This window comes from Dendrobates tinctorius, unplaced genomic scaffold (genome assembly GCF_039654945.1).
Source record: "Dendrobates tinctorius isolate UK_male_01 unplaced genomic scaffold, ASM3965494v1 ptg000032l, whole genome shotgun sequence".
NCBI classification, from domain to species: Eukaryota; Metazoa; Chordata; class Amphibia; order Anura; family Dendrobatidae; genus Dendrobates; species Dendrobates tinctorius.
In genome coordinates this window covers 7,334,391-7,353,202 of record NW_027361700.1, presented here as the reverse complement: position 1 = coordinate 7,353,202, position 18,812 = coordinate 7,334,391, and the positions used below count along the sequence as shown (strand labels likewise).

General features: G+C 42.6%; 1 protein-coding gene across 3 annotated transcripts in view; it reads right to left on the bottom strand.

Moving 5' to 3' along the window:
* LOC141086380 (zinc finger protein 385C-like) overlaps positions 1-18,812 on the bottom strand; it is a 453,285-nt gene that overhangs the window by 31,397 nt on the left and 403,076 nt on the right. For all 3 annotated transcript variants that reach the window (XM_073572358.1, XM_073572359.1, XM_073572362.1), the window contains one exon: positions 12,379-12,532. In XM_073572358.1, the coding sequence (XP_073428459.1) occupies positions 12,379-12,532 (154 nt within the window). The remainder of the gene's footprint in view (positions 1-12,378; positions 12,533-18,812) is intronic.

Here is an 18,812-nt window from a genome sequence, read left to right as displayed (position 1 = left end):
AGTCTGGAATGGGCGCAAGTCATATTTCTCTCTTATTTCCCCACACGTCATCCATCTCCGCTCTGTATCATGCATCAAGTCCCTTAAAGTCCTTATCCCCTTCTCCCTCCACTCTCTAAACAGGTCATTTTCCCTCCCCTGTGGGAAATCTGGGCTTGCCCAGATGTTAATGAATTTTGAAATATTCCATGCTAGCCCAAACTTTTTTCTAACCACCATCCAGGTCATTACTGTGTCCCTACATATCAATGAGTGTTTAATATTGGGTGGTAAATTTGGTATGGATGTATGTAATATTGATCTCAGGTCCTATGGCTTACAGAATTCGGCTTCTAAAGTCCAGGCAGAGTGTCTACTTGTTTGTCTAATCCAGTCAACTGTGTGTCTCAAAATGCAAGCCAGGTTATAGCCTCCAATATTTGGTAGTTTTATCCCCCCCTCTCTGTTGGCAGCATTAACTTATTAGCGCTAATCCTCGGTCTCTTCCCCTTCCACAAAAAGTGAGAGAATGCCTTTGTCAATCTTTTTACATCTGTATGTTGGAGAAGTAATGGGATTGTCTGCATGGGTTAAAGGAGCCTAGAGAAGCTCACCATTTTTATCAGATGATTTCTTCCCAGAAGGGTCAGAGGAAGATTAGCCCATCCCTGCAGTTCTTTCTCTATACATTCGATTAGTGGGGAATAATTTAAGGAATATAAAGCTTTTGGATTTCTCCCCACCAGCACTCCCAAGTACTTAATTGTGTTTCTGGCAATAGGAATGTCACATATTGAGCCTCTCTCTCCACTCTTTTTTCTCCCAAAAAGAGTATTTCACATTTATTTTTGTTAAGTCTGAATCCTGCCAGTTTCCCGAACCCCTCAATTTGTGCTATCACTTCACTCAGTTGTGTTTTGGGCCTACTCATAAACAGGAGAATATCATCAGCAAACAATGCCGAACACAGTGCTCTGCCCCCCACCTTGATCCCTTCAAACCATCGTCCACCATTCAAACGTCTAGCCAATGGTTTGATAGCTAAATTGAATAACAAAGGTGACATCGGGCAACCCTGCCTGGTTCCCTTTAACAAAGGAGACGTTCTTGATAAGAATCCCGGGGTGTTCACCCTAGCTTGAGGATTCGCGTACAGCACCTGCACAAAATTTCTAAAGGCGCCATGCAAACCCAGAAATCTTTTCTTTTCTCTGCTTTGTGTAGAAACAGGAAGTCTCTATTCTCTGCATTCATCATTCCCCTCTTTAACTCCTGACCCAGCTGCTCCTTCCTTCCTCCTGCCAGGGACTTTTGCAGTGACTCATGACTCATACAGGGAAAACTGACTTACCGTTTCTACTTAGAGCTTAGAAGGATTCAGCTAGTCAGTTTTTAATTAACTGATTTGAAAGGCCTTATGGGAAATAGAAAAATTAGCTGGATAGAAGGGAAAAATGAGCAATTGTAAGTACACAGTGCTATATAATATGATGATTGCAATATATTAAGAGGATAAAAATTTTGATGAGAGGAGCACTTCTTTAATAGAGTTCTGACACCGTGCACAGCCCGCACTGAGAGCTCCGATGCTGGTAGGAAATTAACTTTATTCCCCCTGGTAGGTTTGGTGCTTCAGTCATAGGGATAGCTTCCGGTTGTGCGCAATGCGCCTCTCTGATGCCGTGACACGTATACCCGGCCTCAGAGGATCAATACAGTGAGGGAAAGAAGCAACGCGAATGTGCCAGGTATTGTACAGCGCTGTCGATGGCGCTCGTAAGTTATGTTATCATGCCCACAGGGGTGTAATAACATGCTAAGCGGGCCGACTAGTCTGGGGACACTAACGCCCCATTGAATAGTCAAAGGTCTCATTTACATATCATAAACAGACTTTAGAAGTACTTTTTTCTAAAGATCTGTTTAATTATGTAATGTAATACAGGGACTGTTAGGCAGGGTATTTATATATGCAGACACAACTACTGCGACCTGACAGGTTCTCTTTAAGGCTATGTGCCCACGTAGCGCTTAAAACCTGAGACCCGAAACCGGACTCCTTCCCAGAAAACGCACGTTTTTTTCCGCGCAATTTTTTCGTGGTTATTAACGCGTTTTTCCCGTGATTTTTGAGTGCGGAATTCAAGCACTTTCCAAGCGATTTGAAGCATCGCTTGGAATGTGATTGACAGGTTGGTCACACTCGTCAAACATAGTGTTTGACAAGTGTGACCAACTTTTTACTATTGAGGCTGCCTATGTGGCATGTATAGTAAAAGATAGAATGTTAAAAATACTAAAAAAATAAAAAAAATCGTGATATTCTCACCTTCCGATGTCCCGCGCAGCCTTCCCGGGCCTCAGCGATGCTCCCGTTCCCAGTAATGCCTTGCGAGACCAGTGATGCCATGAGGTCTCGCATTACTGTAGCGGTCTCGCGAGGAATAGGGACCGCTACAGTATCGCGGGACCGTGACGTCATCAAAGGACTCGCAAGGCATTACTGGGAATGCGAGCATCGCTGAGGCCCGGCAAGGCTGCGCGGGACGCTGGAAGATGAATATAACCCGATTTTTTATTTTTAACTCTTTTTTTTACAGGGATATGGTACTCAGGGCCAGGAGGACAGTCTCCTCTCCTCCAGACCGTGGGTACCATCCGCACATGAGCCGCTCACTTTGCGCATGGTGGGCATAGCCACATGCGGGAAGTATGCGGATCTCATGCATTCCTATGGGTGTGGAATCGTGGCAATTCTTTGCAGAATCGCGGTGATTCCGCAAAAAGAATGAGCATGCTGCGTTTTTTTCCGCGATGCAATGCCGCCGTGGAAAAAACGCATCATTAGCACAGCATGTACGGAATGCCATAGGAATGCATGGGGTGCGTTCAGTATGAGTTTTTTAAGCATTTTTGTGCCGAAAATCTCAGCAAAAACGCTTAAAAAATGCAACGTGGGCACACAGCCTAAAGCTTTTGCGTGCTCCTTTGTCATTGTTCATGATGCAATGGTATATGGGGAACAAAAATGGGTATTTGTATAAACTGTATAAGTACTATGTTAAAGATGCATTCACAAAACTATAATTTAGTGTATAATCGACCTAGGTCTCTGATCTGTACTATGTAATGCTACATGTAAAATAAAAGACCTCAGATCTCAACTCTACCCTGCCGGAGACAAGTGAGTACCAGACAGCAGAATTGAGGCTGGAGAGCCTGGCACAGAAAAGCCCTGGAGGAGCAGTCCTCTACCACCCACCTGACATTTACCAGTGCCACGGGGTGACTTGTACGTGTCCGTTTCCAAAAAAACCCCAGCTGATGCTATTTATTCGTGATGTTGCTAAACGTCAGAACATTTGAAAACTAGGTTAGCAATGCTCTTGTTTAATTTTAAAGATTTGCTAACAGATGATTTATTTGAATAAAGGATCAGAGTTCAGGGAGTAAGTAATGCGTGCTTGTTTTAAAGGGAATCGATTATGATGAATTTACTACAGAAATTAGTAATATGGCTGTAGAGGTCCCAGTACTACAGTAAAATTGATCCCTTTCTGTGGTAATCTTATATGCCAGTGCTGAGAAATCAAGCCTTGAAGCACAATAGAAATTAGGCTAGAAGTGCACTGGGACATATCCATACGCCTATATACATAAATACGCCCCCAATGCACTTCCAGACTAAAATGCATTTGACTTCAAATCTTGATTTCTCAGTTCTCAGCACATTGGAGAACTACAAAACATGTATTGTTTTTATTGTTGTCTTCGGCCCTATAAAGCCATACAAACTAGTTTCAGTAGTAAAATAATCATGACAGATTCCCAGTAAGGGAAACCAATCAGCACATTTTCTGCCTATAAATCGCCATCATGGGGTTACATCTGACAGCAATAGTCTTCTAAATATGTCCCTTTCTAAACTATTTCGTTTTAGCATAAAGTTCAAAATGATTGTTAGAAATCAAATTTATAAAGCAGTGCGTGTGTATGTTATTGAGTCCGATGGGTGGTTGTAGTCTCATGGGGAGTCATGCATGAATTGTTTGGAAACCCACAGAATGGATGTGTTGTGAATTCCCTTGCTCAGGCTTCTGAGCTGGAGCTCCCTCTGGTGGTTACTGGGAGTAGTGGAGCTGGCCAGTCTGATGGAAGTTTGCCACCTGACGATGATCACTGGGAATCTGGAATTACTGGCTGGGAGCATATAAGCAAGCAGGCTTCCCTTGGTGGTTGCTGGTGATTTCCTCCTTGTGCATTTGGAGCTCTTCAGTCTCCTGCCTGATCTGCATGGTTCAGTTAAGTGATTATTTTGCTAATCCTTTGCATCTAATCTGGTTGTGCCTTTTTTTGCTTTCTGCTTTGTTGCGAGGGTTCAGCATACTCCCTGCTGTGGCAGCACTGGGCCCCGCTCCATATGTTACAGCTTGTGCCAGTTTGTTCAGACCCCTGTTATATTAGTATCTTTTGCTTTGCTTCCAGTTCACACCAGAGTGCTGATCTAGCGGGGGTGAGGTCGTGTAGCCTCAGGTTTTTTGTATTTCAGATGTGTTGGATTTTTTAGGGGTTTTGCGTGATTGCAGACAGTATCTATTCTGTCCTGTCCTATCTAGACAGTTTGGGCCCCATCATTTGCTCAGTCTATTTTCTGCCTATGTTTGTGTCTCATCTTGTCTCACCGACAATATATGTTTGGGGGCTGTCTATTCCTTTGGGGATCTACTCCGGGGCATTTTAGATTTCACCTTTCTGGCTTTAGGCTTAGTTAGTTCTCCGGCTGTGCCAAGGCGACTAGGGCATCGTAGCAACGCTCCACGGCTACTGTCAAAGTCTCCTGACTTTGTATGTGGGATCTACAAGCGGCGTTCTGCTACTAAGTAACATCTGATACGTGCAACTATGTAAGCGATCTATGAGAGCTTCCGGTGTTGAGCGCTTGGATCCCCACGCATGCGCTGTTGTTGATTTTATATTATGAGCTATATAAATGTCCTGTGTGAAATTCTATTGCACATGCGCTAAGACATATACGTCACAAAGTGGGCTGACCATTTTCATTGGTGGCTTGGACTATAAATACTAACACCTAATTGATAGTAAACCACGCCTCCTGAAGAAGCCACGGCGTAACGTGCGTAGGGGCGGTGGACCAGGGCAGCGCTATTACTTGTACTTATGTAAGTTTGCACTACTATGGCACCTTATGTTATGGAGCACTTTATTTTTAATTTTGTTTCTTATGCAGCACTGATAATATATTACTGATGTGGGAGTGCATTAGATATTATATCTAGGGTTAATGGTAATCCCCCTTGTTTAACACCTGAGTATTGGAATACCTTTCCAGCTCTTAAATAGGCATACAGCCTGGTGTCTTCGTTGTAGGGTAGAAATAATTGCACTTTTTATGTATTAACCCTTTAGCAGGTACTTCTGTTATTTAAGTACTTATGCACTTTATATTCTGTATTTTTATACAGATCTATTATGTAAAATGTACAATCCTTGTGCTAATTTGCTCTCTATAAGGTTACACTGATTTTTGCCCTGTGTCCTTGTAGTATTTATGCTCTGATTCATGTTTTAATCATGTTTATTAATAAAAATTGATATTCTTAGCATTAAAAACTCTAAGTTCTCTTTTTCTTAATTGAATGGGAATTTGTTTTGGTGTGATTGTACTCGAGTTGTGCTTTCCGGTTTTAGGGAATTTGTGAACTTAGTTGTGTTGTTGGGATCAGGGGTCTGCAATCCGCTGAGTTACCAACCTCTCTGGTTTCCTGGTGGCTTAGCTTGTTCCTGCCATCCTCCTCGGTGACCCATTCATAACAGATCAGGTCAACAAAGCCAAATCTAACAGTATCTAGCAGATGTAAAGCCAGGTATGCCAGGCTTTGATGATGTGGGAGCTGGCCCGTAATCATGTATCCTGGCTTGTGGAGCATGAAGGATGCTTGACTCTTTACCAGACCGGTTGAAAATTGTTGAAATTGTTTGCTATTGAGCTACAAGTGCAGCCGGTGGGACATTGCAGCTCTCCTGCCTCTCTACCTATTTACCATCCACCAAGTGCCTCCTTCCTCTCACTTACAGGTACGTCATATATTTCAGTGACCTTCTTTCCCTACTAAGATCTCTTGCCGGTTCCCTTGGCGGAGCATGTGCAGTAAGATCCTCATGACATCAAAAAACCTAATGTATCAATCTGCTGCCCCAGGTACTGGCGAAGGTTCTCAGTAAAGAAAGCAGGTCACTGAGAGTACACACGTTTCATGCCACCTTATTCTTTGAATGTAGATTTATGCACAATGCCTTGAAAAAGTATTCATAAATCCATGTAGTTTTCCACATTTTACACCTACAAACTTAAATGTATTTTATCTGATATACCAACACAAGGTAAAATGTATTTCTGAAGTGTAAAGGAAATGATACATGGTTTTCTGAAAATTGTGATTTGCATTTGGTTTCAGCCCTCTGTAGTCCGATACCCCTAAATAAAATCCTGAGTGACCAATTGCCTCCAGAAGTCACATAATTGGTAAATTGAGTCCAACTGTTTGTAATTTATTCTCAGTATGACACAACTGCAAACCTACCAAGACATGGCCATCCAGTTAAATTGACATCCGTAGCAAGGAGAGCACTAATTGGAGAAGCAGTCAAAGTGGCCCATGGTCATTCTGGAGGAGCTGTAGAGATCCACAGCTCTGGTGTGAGAATCTGTCCACAGGACAACTATTAGTCATACACTCCACAAATCTAGCCTTTATGGAAGAGTGGCAAAAAGAAAGCCATTTTTGAAAGCAAGTTGTAAGAAGTCCAGTTTCTAGTTTGCAAAATGCCATGTAGAGATACAGCTAGCATGCATGTAATAAACCACAGACTGCACATGAGTCAACAGTGTGATGCAGCAGTAAAAAAAAGGCAAACACAGTTCTAGGATGTATTAAGAGAAGCATAGAATCTAGATCACGTGAAGTAATTATCCCGCTTTACTCATCCTTGGTCAGGCCTCATCCGGAATACTGTGTCCAGTACTGGGCACCACATTTTAAAAAAAGATATTGAAAACTGGAGCAAGTTCAGAGAAGAGCTACCAGGATGGTGAGCGGACTGTAAAGTATGTCCTACGAGAAATGGTTAAATGATCTGGGAATGTTTAGCTTGCAAAAAAAAAAAAAAGACTGAGAGGAGACTTGATAGCGGTCTACAAATATCTGAAGGGATGTCACAGTGTAGAGGGATCATCCTTATTCTCAATTGCACATGGAAACATGAGAAGTAATGGAATGAAACTGAAAGGGAGAAGACACAGATTAGATATTAGAAAAAACATTTTGACAGGGAGGGTGATCAGTGAGTGGAAAAGGCTGCCACGAGAGGTGGTGAGTTCTCCTTCAATGTAAGTCTTCAGAAGCTGGACAGACATCTGTCTGAAATGGTTTAGTGAATCTTGCATTGAGCAGGGGGCTGGGCACAATGACCTTTGACGTTGTTTCCAACTCTAACATTTTATGATGGTGTTCTGGTCAGATGAGACTAAATGAGAACTTTTTGGGCTGAATGCAAAACACCATGTTTGATGGAAAACTAACACGGCATATCACTCTAGGAACACCAACACCACTGTCAAATATGGTGGTGACAGCATGATGTTGTGGGGAAGCTTTTCTTTAGCAGGGACAGGGAAGCTGGTCAAAATTGATGGGAAAATGATGCAGCAAAATATAGGGAAATCCAGGAGGAAAGCCTGTTATAGGCTGCAAAAACTTAAGCCTGAGACCTAGGTTAATCTTCCAGCAGGAAAACAACCCTAAATTTCCTGTCAGAACTAAAGTTTAGATTAAATCATATTCATGTGTTTGAATGGCCCAGTTAAAGTCCAGACCTAAATCCCATTTAAAACCTGTAGTAACACTAGATTGCTGTTCACAGACGCCTCAGTACAATCTCACTGAGCTAGAGCAAGATTGCAAAGAAGAACGGGCAAAAATGTCAGCCACTAAATGTGCAAAGCTGGTAGATACATACCCCAAAAGACTTGCAGCAGTAATTGCAACGATTGTAGGTGTTCCTACAAAGCATTCATTCAGGGGTGCTGAATACAAATGCATGTCATCATTTTCATATTCCTATTTTTAACCCCTTCCCGACATCTGACGTACTATCCCGTCCATGGGACCCTGGACCCTATGCCCATGGACGGGATAGTACGTCATTGTGATCAGCAGCGTCCCCCGTGGGGAGCGCCGCTGATCGCGGCTGGGTGTCAGCTGATTATCACAGCTGACACCCGGCACTATGTGTCAGGGGCGGTCACGGACCGCCGCCGACACGATAACCCCTGGCACACTGTGATCAAACACGATCACAGTGTACCGGGGGTTTAGGGAAGCATCGGCAGGGAGGGGGCTCCCTCCCTGCTTCCCCAGTCTCTTTCCCTGCAGGTCCCCGGATCCAACATGGTGGCGGGGGCCTGCAGGGAGCCGGTTTCCTCATGCTTGCAAAGCGCCGGCATGAGGAAGCCTCCAGCACTGCCTGTAACAGATCTGTCACAGCGATCTGTGATGTGACAGATCAGCGATCTGTCACATGACAGTTATGTCCCCCCTGGGACACTATAATAAAGTTAAAAAAAAAAAAAGTAAAAATAATTTAGAAAAAAATCGCTAAATAAATTAAAAAAAAATATTCCCTAATAAATTCATTTTTTGGAAATAAAAAAACCCCAAAACAATAAAAGTACACATATTTAGCATAGTCACGTCCGTAACAACCCACCCTATAAAACTGTCCCATTAGTTAACCCCTTTAGCGAACCCCTTAAAAAATAAAAATAAAAAACAAAGCAAAAAATAATGCTTTATTATCATACCGGTGATCAAAAAGTGCAATAACGCGCGATCAAAAATATGGATATAAATAACCATGGTACCGCTGAAAACGTCATCTTGTCACGCAAAAAACGAGCCACCATACAGCATCATCACTGAAAAAATAAAAAAGTTATAGCTTGCAGAATAAAGCGATGCAAAAATAATTATTTTTTATATAACATTGTTTTCATTGCATAAAAGCGCCAAAACATAAAAAAAGACATAAATGAGGTATCGCTGTAATTGTACTGACCCAAAGAATAAAATCGCCTTATCAATTTTACCGCATGCGGAAAGTTGTAAACGCACCCCCCCAAAAGAAATTCTTGAAATGCTGGTTTTTGTTCATTCTACGTCCCAAAAATCGGAATAAAAAGCGATCAAAAATGTCACGTGCCCAAAAATGGTACCAATAAAAACGTCAACTCGTCCCGCAAAAAATAAGACCTCACATGACTCGGTGCATCAAAATATGGAAAAATTATAGCTCTCAAAATGTGGTGATGAAAAAACTATTTTTACAATAAAAAGCGTCTTTTAGCATATGACAGCTGCCAAACATAAAAACCTGCCATAAATAGTAAATCAAACCTCCCTTTACCACCCCCTTAGTTAGGGAAAAATAATAAAATTTAAAAAAAATTTTTATTTCCATTTTCCCATTAGGGCTAGGGCTAGGGTTAGGGGTAGGGCTAGGGTTAGGGTTAGGGCTGAGATTAGGGTTAGGGGTGTGTTGGGGTTAGGGTTGGAGTTATAATTGGGGGGTTTTCACTGTTTGGGCACATCAGGTGCTCTCCAAACACAACATGGCATCTGATCTCAATTCCAGCCAATTTTGCGTTGAAAAAGTCAAACGGTGCTCCTTCCTTTCCAAGCTCTGCCATGCGCCCAAACAGTGTTTTACCCCCACATATGGGGTATCAGCCTACTCAGGACAAATTGCAAAACAACCTTTGGGGTCCAATTTCTCTTGTTACCCTTAGGAAATTAAAAAATTTGGGGCAAAAATATCATTTTTGTGGAAAAAAATATGATTTTTTTATTTTCACGTCCGGGCGTTATAAACTTCTGTGGAGCACTGGGGGGTTCAAAGTGCTCACCACACATCTAGATAAGTTCCTTAGGGGGTCTAGTTTCCAAAATAGGGTCACTTCTAGGGAGTTTCCACTGTTTAGGTACATCACGGGCTCTCCAAAGGCAACATGACACCCGCAGACCATTCCATCAAAGTCTGCATTCCAAAACGTCACTACTTCCCTTCCGAGCCCCGACGTGTGCCCATACGGTAGTTTTCTCCCATATAAGGGGTATCAGCGTACTCAGGACAAATTGGACAACAACTTTTGGGGTCCAATTTCTCCTGGTACCCTTGGGAAAATAAAAAATTGGGGACTAAAGGTCATGTTTGTGGAAAAAATATGATTTTTTTTATTTTCACGCCCGGGCATTATAAACTTCTGTGAAGCACTGGGGGGTTCAAAGTACTTACCACACATCTAGATAGGTTCCTTAGGGGGTCTAGTTTCCAAAATGGGGTCACTTCTGGGGGGTTTCCACTGTTTAGGTACATCAGGGGCTCTCCAAAGGCAACATGACACCCGCAGACCATTCCATCAAAGTCTCTAGTCCAAAACGTCACTACTTCCCTTCTGAGCCCCGACGTGTGCCCATACAGTAGTTTTCTCCCTCATATGGGATATCAGCATACTCAGGACAAATTGGACAACAACTTTTGGGGTCCAATTTCTCCTGTTACCCTTGGGAAAATAAAATTGGGGACTAAAATATCATGTTTGTGGAAAAAATATGATTTTCTTATTTTCATGCCTGGGCGTTATAAACGTCTGTGAAGCCCTTGGGGGTTCAAAGTGCTCACCACATATCTAGATAAGTTCCTTGGGGGGTCTAGTTTCCAAAATGGTGTCATTTGTGGGGGGTTTCCACTGTTTAGGCAGATCAGGGGCTTTCCAAACGCGACATGGCATCCAATCCCAATTCCAGCCAAAAAAGTTAAATGGCGCTGCTTCCCTTCCGAGCTCTGCCATGCGCCCAAATAGTCGTTTACACCCACATATGGGGTATCAGCGTACTCAGGACAAATTGCACAATAACTTTTAGGGTCCTGTTACCCTTGTGAAAATAAAAATTGGGGGTGAAAAGATCTTTTTTGTGGAAAAAATATGATTTTTTAATTGTATGGCTGTAGTTATAAACTTCTGTGAAGCCCTTGTGGGTTCAAAGTTCTCACCACATATCTAGATAAGTTCCTTGGGGGGTCTAGTTTCCAAAATCGGGTTACTTGGCGGGGGGTTTCCACTGTTTAGGCACATCAGGGGGTCTCCAAACATGACATGGCGTCCGATCTGAATTCCAGCCAATTTTGCATTGAAAAAGTCAAACGGCGCTCCTTCCCTTCTGAGTTCTGCCATGCGCCGAAACAGTGGTTTCCCCCCCCCACATATCATGTATCAGCGCACTCAGGAGTAATTGCACAATAACGTTTGCAGTCCAATTTCTCCTGTTACCCTTGGTAAAATAAAAAAAATTGTACCTGAATTAATTTTTTTGTGAAAAAAAGTTAAATGTTCATTTTTTTTTTTTAAACATTCAAAAAATTCCTGTGAAGCACCTGAAGGGTTAATAAACTTCTTGAATGTGGTTTTGAGCACCTTGAGGGGTGCAGTTTTTAGAATGGTGTCACTTTTGGGTATTTTCTATCATATAGACCCCTCAAAGTGGCTTCAAATGTGATGTGGTCCATAAAAATAAAATGGTGTTGTAAAAATGAGAAATCGCTGGTCAACTTTTAACCCTTATAACTTCCTAACAAAAAAAATTTTGGTTCCAAAATTGTGCTGATGTAAAGTAAACATATGTGATATGTTACTTAAAGTTTTTTGTGTGCCATAGCTCTGTGATTTAAGGGCATAAAAATTAAAAGTTGGAAAATTGCAACATTTTTGCCAAATTTCCTTTTTTTTCACAAATAAACGCAAGTTATTTGAATGAAATTTTACACTATCATGAAGTACAATATGTGACGAGAAAACTGTGTCAGAATCCATGGGATCCATGGAAGCGTTTCAGAGTTATGACCTCATAAAGGGACAGTGGTCAGAATTGTAAAAATTGTCCCGGTCATGAACGTGCAAACCACCCTTGGGGTAAAGGGGTTACAATATTTAGAAAACCATGTATCATTTCCTTTAGACTTTACAAATACTTGCTACTTTTATGTTGGTATATCACATAAAATCAAATAAATCACATTTACGTTTGAGGGTGTAAAGTGGAAAAAAAATGTGGAAAGGTTCACAGGGTATGAATACTTTTTCAAAGCACTGTAAATTCCAGCAATAGGAAATCACATTCAAAGTGGGGTAAGGATCATCAGAGGGGGTAACTCATTTATTCATCTACAGTCTGCACTGATAGCAATCATATTTTAGAATTATTCATCATCAAAAAACAAAAATGCAAAAGAATGGATGTGAAGGTGCAAACAATAAAATCTTACTTTCATTGAGATGATCTGTGTTTCTTTTTCTGTCCACTGGAGGCAGTGCCGTCCTTTCTCGGCTACCGTGCTGCTTCTGCTTGTGCCTTGCATTCTCTAAGGCTCTGAGCTTCCTTGCATGTTTGTGACCCTTGTAATGAGCTTCAGCTTGGTTCTGCGAGGCAGAAGATCAGAGAGACATGGTGATTACTGACTGCCGCTTGAATTATCCTCTTCAGAACTTCTGCTTAGTAGGAACATTTCCCAGTGTTCTCTTTGATACAGTATAGTATTTTTTAGAAATAATAAACCTTGCTTCAGAGGAGTCACCATTTCAATATTAGGTAACCAGAGTCTGAAACTCTAATAAATTCATTAAATTATAACATGTGAACAGATCATATTGATAACATCTTCCATTTATAGAAAGAAAGGTCAGAGGAATCCTTTTACCTTTGTTCAAGTTGTTATTTTATGTGTTCATATGATTACATAGATTTATTACTCAGGAGAAAAGGTGGTTTCTCATTATCTTTAGTAGGAAATTCCAGCCTCAGGGATCATCAAAGTCTAAAGGGGGCTTTACACATAGCGATATCTCTAAAGTGTCACTGATTTTGTGACGCAGCAGCGATATTGCTAGCGATATCACTACGTGTGATACTTACCTCCGACCGGCTCCCCCGCTGGTTATCGCTGATCGTGCGAGATAGTCCACGTCCATTTCTTGTCGTCAGCTTCCTGCTGGCGCCGATGAGCGAGCTACGGACGCGGGCGGAAGACGGCGGTCATCGCTTCGTCTGAAAGGTAAGTACGACCGCCGAGCATCGCTACATCGCTGGTGAGATCTGCCTGTGTGGCAGCTCACTAGCGACTACTTAGCGATGCACCAGCGATCTTGACCGGGTCGTATCGTTGTCGGGATCGCTGGTGCATCGCTAAATGTAAAGGGACCGTAACTGGTCTACTTTATAACCAGATAATCCTCTAGTTGGCACACGAGTGAAATAGTAGTAAAGCCCGTTACACGAATTAGATGGTTGTTGGCCAAACAATGGTTTTGCCGATCGTTCAGCCGGCAGCCATCTCAGTCATCTCTCCCATATACAGATGTGCTAGTTTGGCTGAGAGTTCCTGTGCTTATGATGAGAGACCCATCTGCAAACATGTCTGGCAGAAGCTCATCTCCGGAAGACAACAAGATTGGCAGTAAAAAAAAAAATCACATATACCGTATCAATATTTACCCCAACAATCAATTGTCTAGAGTTCTCATACATTAGACTGTTGGCCGAACTTGTCAATATTGTCTGGTTCGGCCGACATAAGTCTAATGTGTGTGTGCGTTAGCTGGTAAGGCGTAAGACTAATGTGTAGCAAAGTGGCCCTCCTTCAAATGTAAAACACAATTTACACTGAAAAATTAGTCGGATCACACTTGATTTCCTAGGAACGCTCATCTCACGATAATCTTCCAGTGTAAACATACTGCCCAATTAAGGATCAAAATACTCATTCATAGGGTAAAGTGATTTTTAAGCTTGCTTAATAATCATCATTCACGGCAGCGCATTGTCCTGTGTAAACAGGGCTTGTGATTTCGCTAAAAATGGCTACCGATGCACTCTGAAAGATCTATTACAGATCGTTCAGTCCACGTTGTTAAGTGTGGCCTGCCTGTGTAAACGGGATATCAAGCAACCGTCAACTGATTCATGTAAACAGAGTCTTACATAGATGTCTCTGTAGTGCGCCCTGCTCATTAAATGGTTAGGCACTTACAGGATCGGTACCTCCAATGGGTGGCACTAGATAGACAACTTTTTTCTGATGAAGAGTTAAATTGCATATGTTTTTGTTCCCAGGCAACATTGCCTAGCCTAAAAGAAGAATACAATTGCTCTTTTTTAGCTAAATTACTAGACAAAGCCCATGGATGGAAATGGTGCTCTCACAAGCCTTTAGTAAGAATGGAGTTGAAGGTCAGGGATTCTATAATCTGATCACTACCTCTAGCAAGAAGCACGATGAAAAGCACAGAAAGGTATGCAAAAAGTCTAGTCATATTGGACGCATTCCCTAAATAGAGAGCACAATAAACAATGACATCTTGAAGAAAGCTTGTGAAGCTTGTAAGGAAGCGAAGAAAAGTCTATGACACAAATGGTTTGGTCAATGCCATCATGGAGTGATATAATACATCCACAGAAAACAATAAACCTACACGTGGTGCTTCTCAGCACAGGCAGCTGGTTCGCGAGGAACCAAAGTCACACTTGTGTCCACAGATCTAACCAAGGAGAGGAGTATGTCATTCTTCTTGGCAATGGCTTTATCGTAGATACTGGTGATGAATATATATTACAATGTGACAGATATTCTTATCTGAACAGTAAGGGTCTGACAGTATTAAACAACCTAAAATACAAGCAGGTGCTTCTACAAAATCCTGTTTCGTAAAACCAAGATAGAGGAACCCAATGAAAATCACACACAGATGCTGTACATGATCTACTACAGCAAGAACTACCTACAGGGCGGTAAGGGAATTACAGAGAGCTGAGCATCAGGAAAATTTGTACATCCAGTCAACTGCATGGGGGCTCCATGCCGGCTGGCCTATTTGCATTCAGAGGACATTATTGTAGGGATAATGAGGTGCATACTGATGGCAAGCCTGCAAGATGCTGATAAGACTCAGCCACAATGAGAGACAGGGAGGGGAAAATTCTCAGCCGAGCAGAGGTTGACAATGCAGTAGAGAAAAGCCAGTCTGGCAGTCCTGGGCGCTGCAGCATGCCTTTTGAAACCCCTGCTTTTAACCCGTGATAGGCAAAAGTAAGTTTGAATTAAAAAATGGAGTGTGACCTTCAAATATGAACAAAGGACAAATATGTTTTACCAAATTACATATTCTACATGATCATAAAAATTGTAAAATACAATACAACTGTCTAGGATGACATTTCTAAAGGTGACATCTGGTCTATCTGACGTTCTTCTATACACAGATCTGAAAATGTAACAAAGTCCCACCATCGAGATGACATTTGTCATCAGCGCCTCTCAGTAGCGCAGCCCCAAGCTCTGGGACTCTAAAGGGGGTTTTACACATAGCGATATCGCTAGCAATATCACTATAACGTCACCGATTTTGTGACGCAGCAGCGATATCGCTATGTGTGATACTTACCTCCGACCGGCTCCTCGCTGTCCATCGCTGATCGCGCGAGATCGGCCGGCACCATTTCTCGTCGTCAGCTTCCTGCTGGGCTTCCTGTGGCGCCGACGTGTGGAGGCGGGCGGGAGGACGTCAGGATCGCCGTGTCTGAAAGGTAAGTATCGTCCGCTGTATTGCTGCTGCATCGCTGTGAGATCTGCCTGTGTGGCAGCTCACTAGCGACCGTTTAGCGATGCACCAGCGATCCTGACCGGGTCGTGTCGTGGTCGGGATCGCTGGTGCATCGTAAATATAAAAGGGCCTTTACTTTAAGCAATTATTTTGAAGAATAAAGAAGAAAATAACGAGGTGCATCGAAGATTATATTTGTGTCCATTTTTTTAATGAAATTTGTGCTATAGTTTGTCCATTTTGTAGCTTAAATGGGCCTGGCTTGAAGTTTGTCACAAAAAAAAACACAAAGAAGGGCAAAATAGTTTTACAGAATAAAATAATTATTGATAAATTTGGGCCACTTTAATGTACAATTTTAATTTTTTTTTATATACAGTTTGCAAGAATGTAAAATTTTCTCCAGTACCTCGTGCACTACTAGCGAGTACATCAATACGGAGTTGTTGATGTGACTCTTGTTCAGATCATAAGGCCGAGGCAATGACTTTTTCAGCCTCGAGGTGTTGCTGAAACTAATGTTTTATCACAATATTTCAGTCATTGCATACATCTTCATAGCTTTGCTGTAGCAAGGGTCAGATAGAACAGCCTAAAAGTAGGGACCACAGAAGTACTGTAAAGAGGAGCAAACAAGCAGTGGAAACACTTGACAATTGGTATGTAAATGTTATTTGTGATACTGACTAATGCTCTTGGTTTTATTTATATTAGGAGCATTAAAGGGGTTGTCCTGGCTTGTGCTGAGTCTGCAGTCATTCTATGTTACTGCAGACTTCTGAATTCTCACAGTGCTCACTGCACGCTGTCAGGATTCTCTTGTGCCAGCAATTTTCATACATGCAGTCTCCTGCCCACTAGACATGCATGGCCTCACTCAATGAAAAGAAATTGAACGAGTCCGGACACTAGTCGGAATGTGGCCAGACGTATGCTGACATGACCGTCCATTCTTGCCACCGGGAGAATCCTAAAAAGGGTGCAGTGCATGCACTGTGAGAATTTAGAAGCCTGCAGTCACACAGAGTGACAGCAGACTTTGATCTCAAACCTGGACCAGCCCTTTAATTGTAAAATGAAGCCCTGTAGCCAATCCTAACAGCGTGTAATATACTCATTGTCAGAATTCAGCTCTGCTTGCAGGTTCCAGGGGAAGAGTCTTGAGGAGATCATTTGCATATTCCCAGTGCCTTCTGGGATAAGTGAAGAGTCTCCGCGAGCTCAACGATCACTGGGTTTTGGCCGTTGCAGCTGAAAAGAGGAAATCGGAAAACCAGGGGAAGAGTCTTGAGGAGATCATTTGCATATTCCCAGTGCCTTCTGGGATAAGTGAAGAGTCTCCGCGAGCTCAACGATCACTGGGTTTTGGCAGTTGCAGCTGAAAAGAGGAAATCGGAAAACCAGGGGAAGAGTCTTGAGGAGATCATTTGCATATTCCCAGTGCCTTCTGGGATAAGTGAAGAGTCTCCGCGAGCTCAACGATCACTGGGTTTTGGCCGTTGCAGCTGAAAAGAGGAAATCGGAAAACCAGGGGAAGAGTCTTGAGGAGATCATTTGCATATTCCCAGTGCCTTCTGGGATAAGTGAAGAGTCTCCGCGAGCTCAACGATCACTGGGTTTTGGCCGTTGCAGCTGAAAAGAGGAAATCGGAAAACCAGGGGAAGAGTCTTGAGGAGATCATTTGCATATTCCCAGTGCCTTCTGGGATAAGTGAAGAGTCTCCGCGAGCTCAACGATAACTGGGTTTTGGCCGTTGCAGCTGAAAAGAGGAAATTGGAAAACCAGGGGAAGAGTCTTGAGGAGATCATTTGCATATTCCCAGTGCCTTCTGGGATAAGTGAAGAGTCTCCGCGAGCTCAACGATCACTGGGTTTTGGCCGTTGCAGCTGAAAAGAGGAAATCGGAAAAACCGCGCGCCGATAGGCGCGCGAAATTTGGCTCATCTTTCATCATTTTTAAGAAATCTCAAGATGGAAGAGGCCAGGAGCCATTTGGTGAGCTGCATTTCTTGCTACATGTTCACAGATTTACCAGTGGAAAAGCCAAACTTCACATGCCACAAATGCAAGCTTGTGTCCCTGTTGGAGGAAAAGTTGCAAAATCTCGAAGAGAGGTTAGCTACGTTGAAGATCATTAAGGAAGGTGAAGAGTTCTTGGACAGAGCAGAATTATCTCTTCATGTTACAGAAAGAGAAGAAATTCGAAGTGCACCTGAAGAAACAGAGGAATGGAGACATGTGACCCAGAGAAGCAGGAGGATCAGGAGGCAGTCAGCACCCATACTGCTCAGGAACCAGTACCAGGCTCTCACGCAGGAAAACGATGAAGAAATACATCAGGATAAGACTTTGCCAACAAACAGCAACCTTGTACGCCCTCAGAGTCCTCCTGGATGGAGAAAGAAAAATGTTGTGAAGAAGAAACGGAGAGTGGTGGTCATGGGGGATTCCCTGTTGAGAGGAACAGAGGCCGCTATCTGCAGACCGGATATAACTTCAAGAGAAATGTGCTGTCTTCCAGGTGCAAAAATTAAAGATGTGTCTGACAGGATATCAGGACTCTTCAGACCTACAGATTCCTGCTACTACATGTGGGGACAAATGACACCGCAAGAAACGACCTGGAAATCATCTGCAGAGACTTTGAAGACTTAGGCAAGAAAGTGAAAGAACTGGGAGCGCAGGTGGTCTTCTCTTCCATCCTCCCAGTGGATGGCCATGGAACAAGGAGGTGGAATAAGATTCTGCAGGTGAACAACTGGCTACGTCGATGGTGCCATCAGCAACGATTTGGATTTCTGGATCACGGAGTGAACTACTTATACGATGGACTACTTGCTAGAGATGGGGTGCACCTTACGAAGACTGGAAAGCATGTATTTGGAAGTCGCCTTGCTACACTTGTAAGGAGAGCTTTAAACTAGAACAACATGGGAAGGGAAGCAAAAGACCAGAAAAAGCCATACACCTGACAAATGCTATTGAGAACTCTGCTATTAGAAGTGGAAAGGAAGAACAAAGACGAAAGAATCTAATTAATAAAAATATTGGAGAAAGAGAAACCAATCACAAACTAAAATGTTTCTATACTAATGCACAAAGCA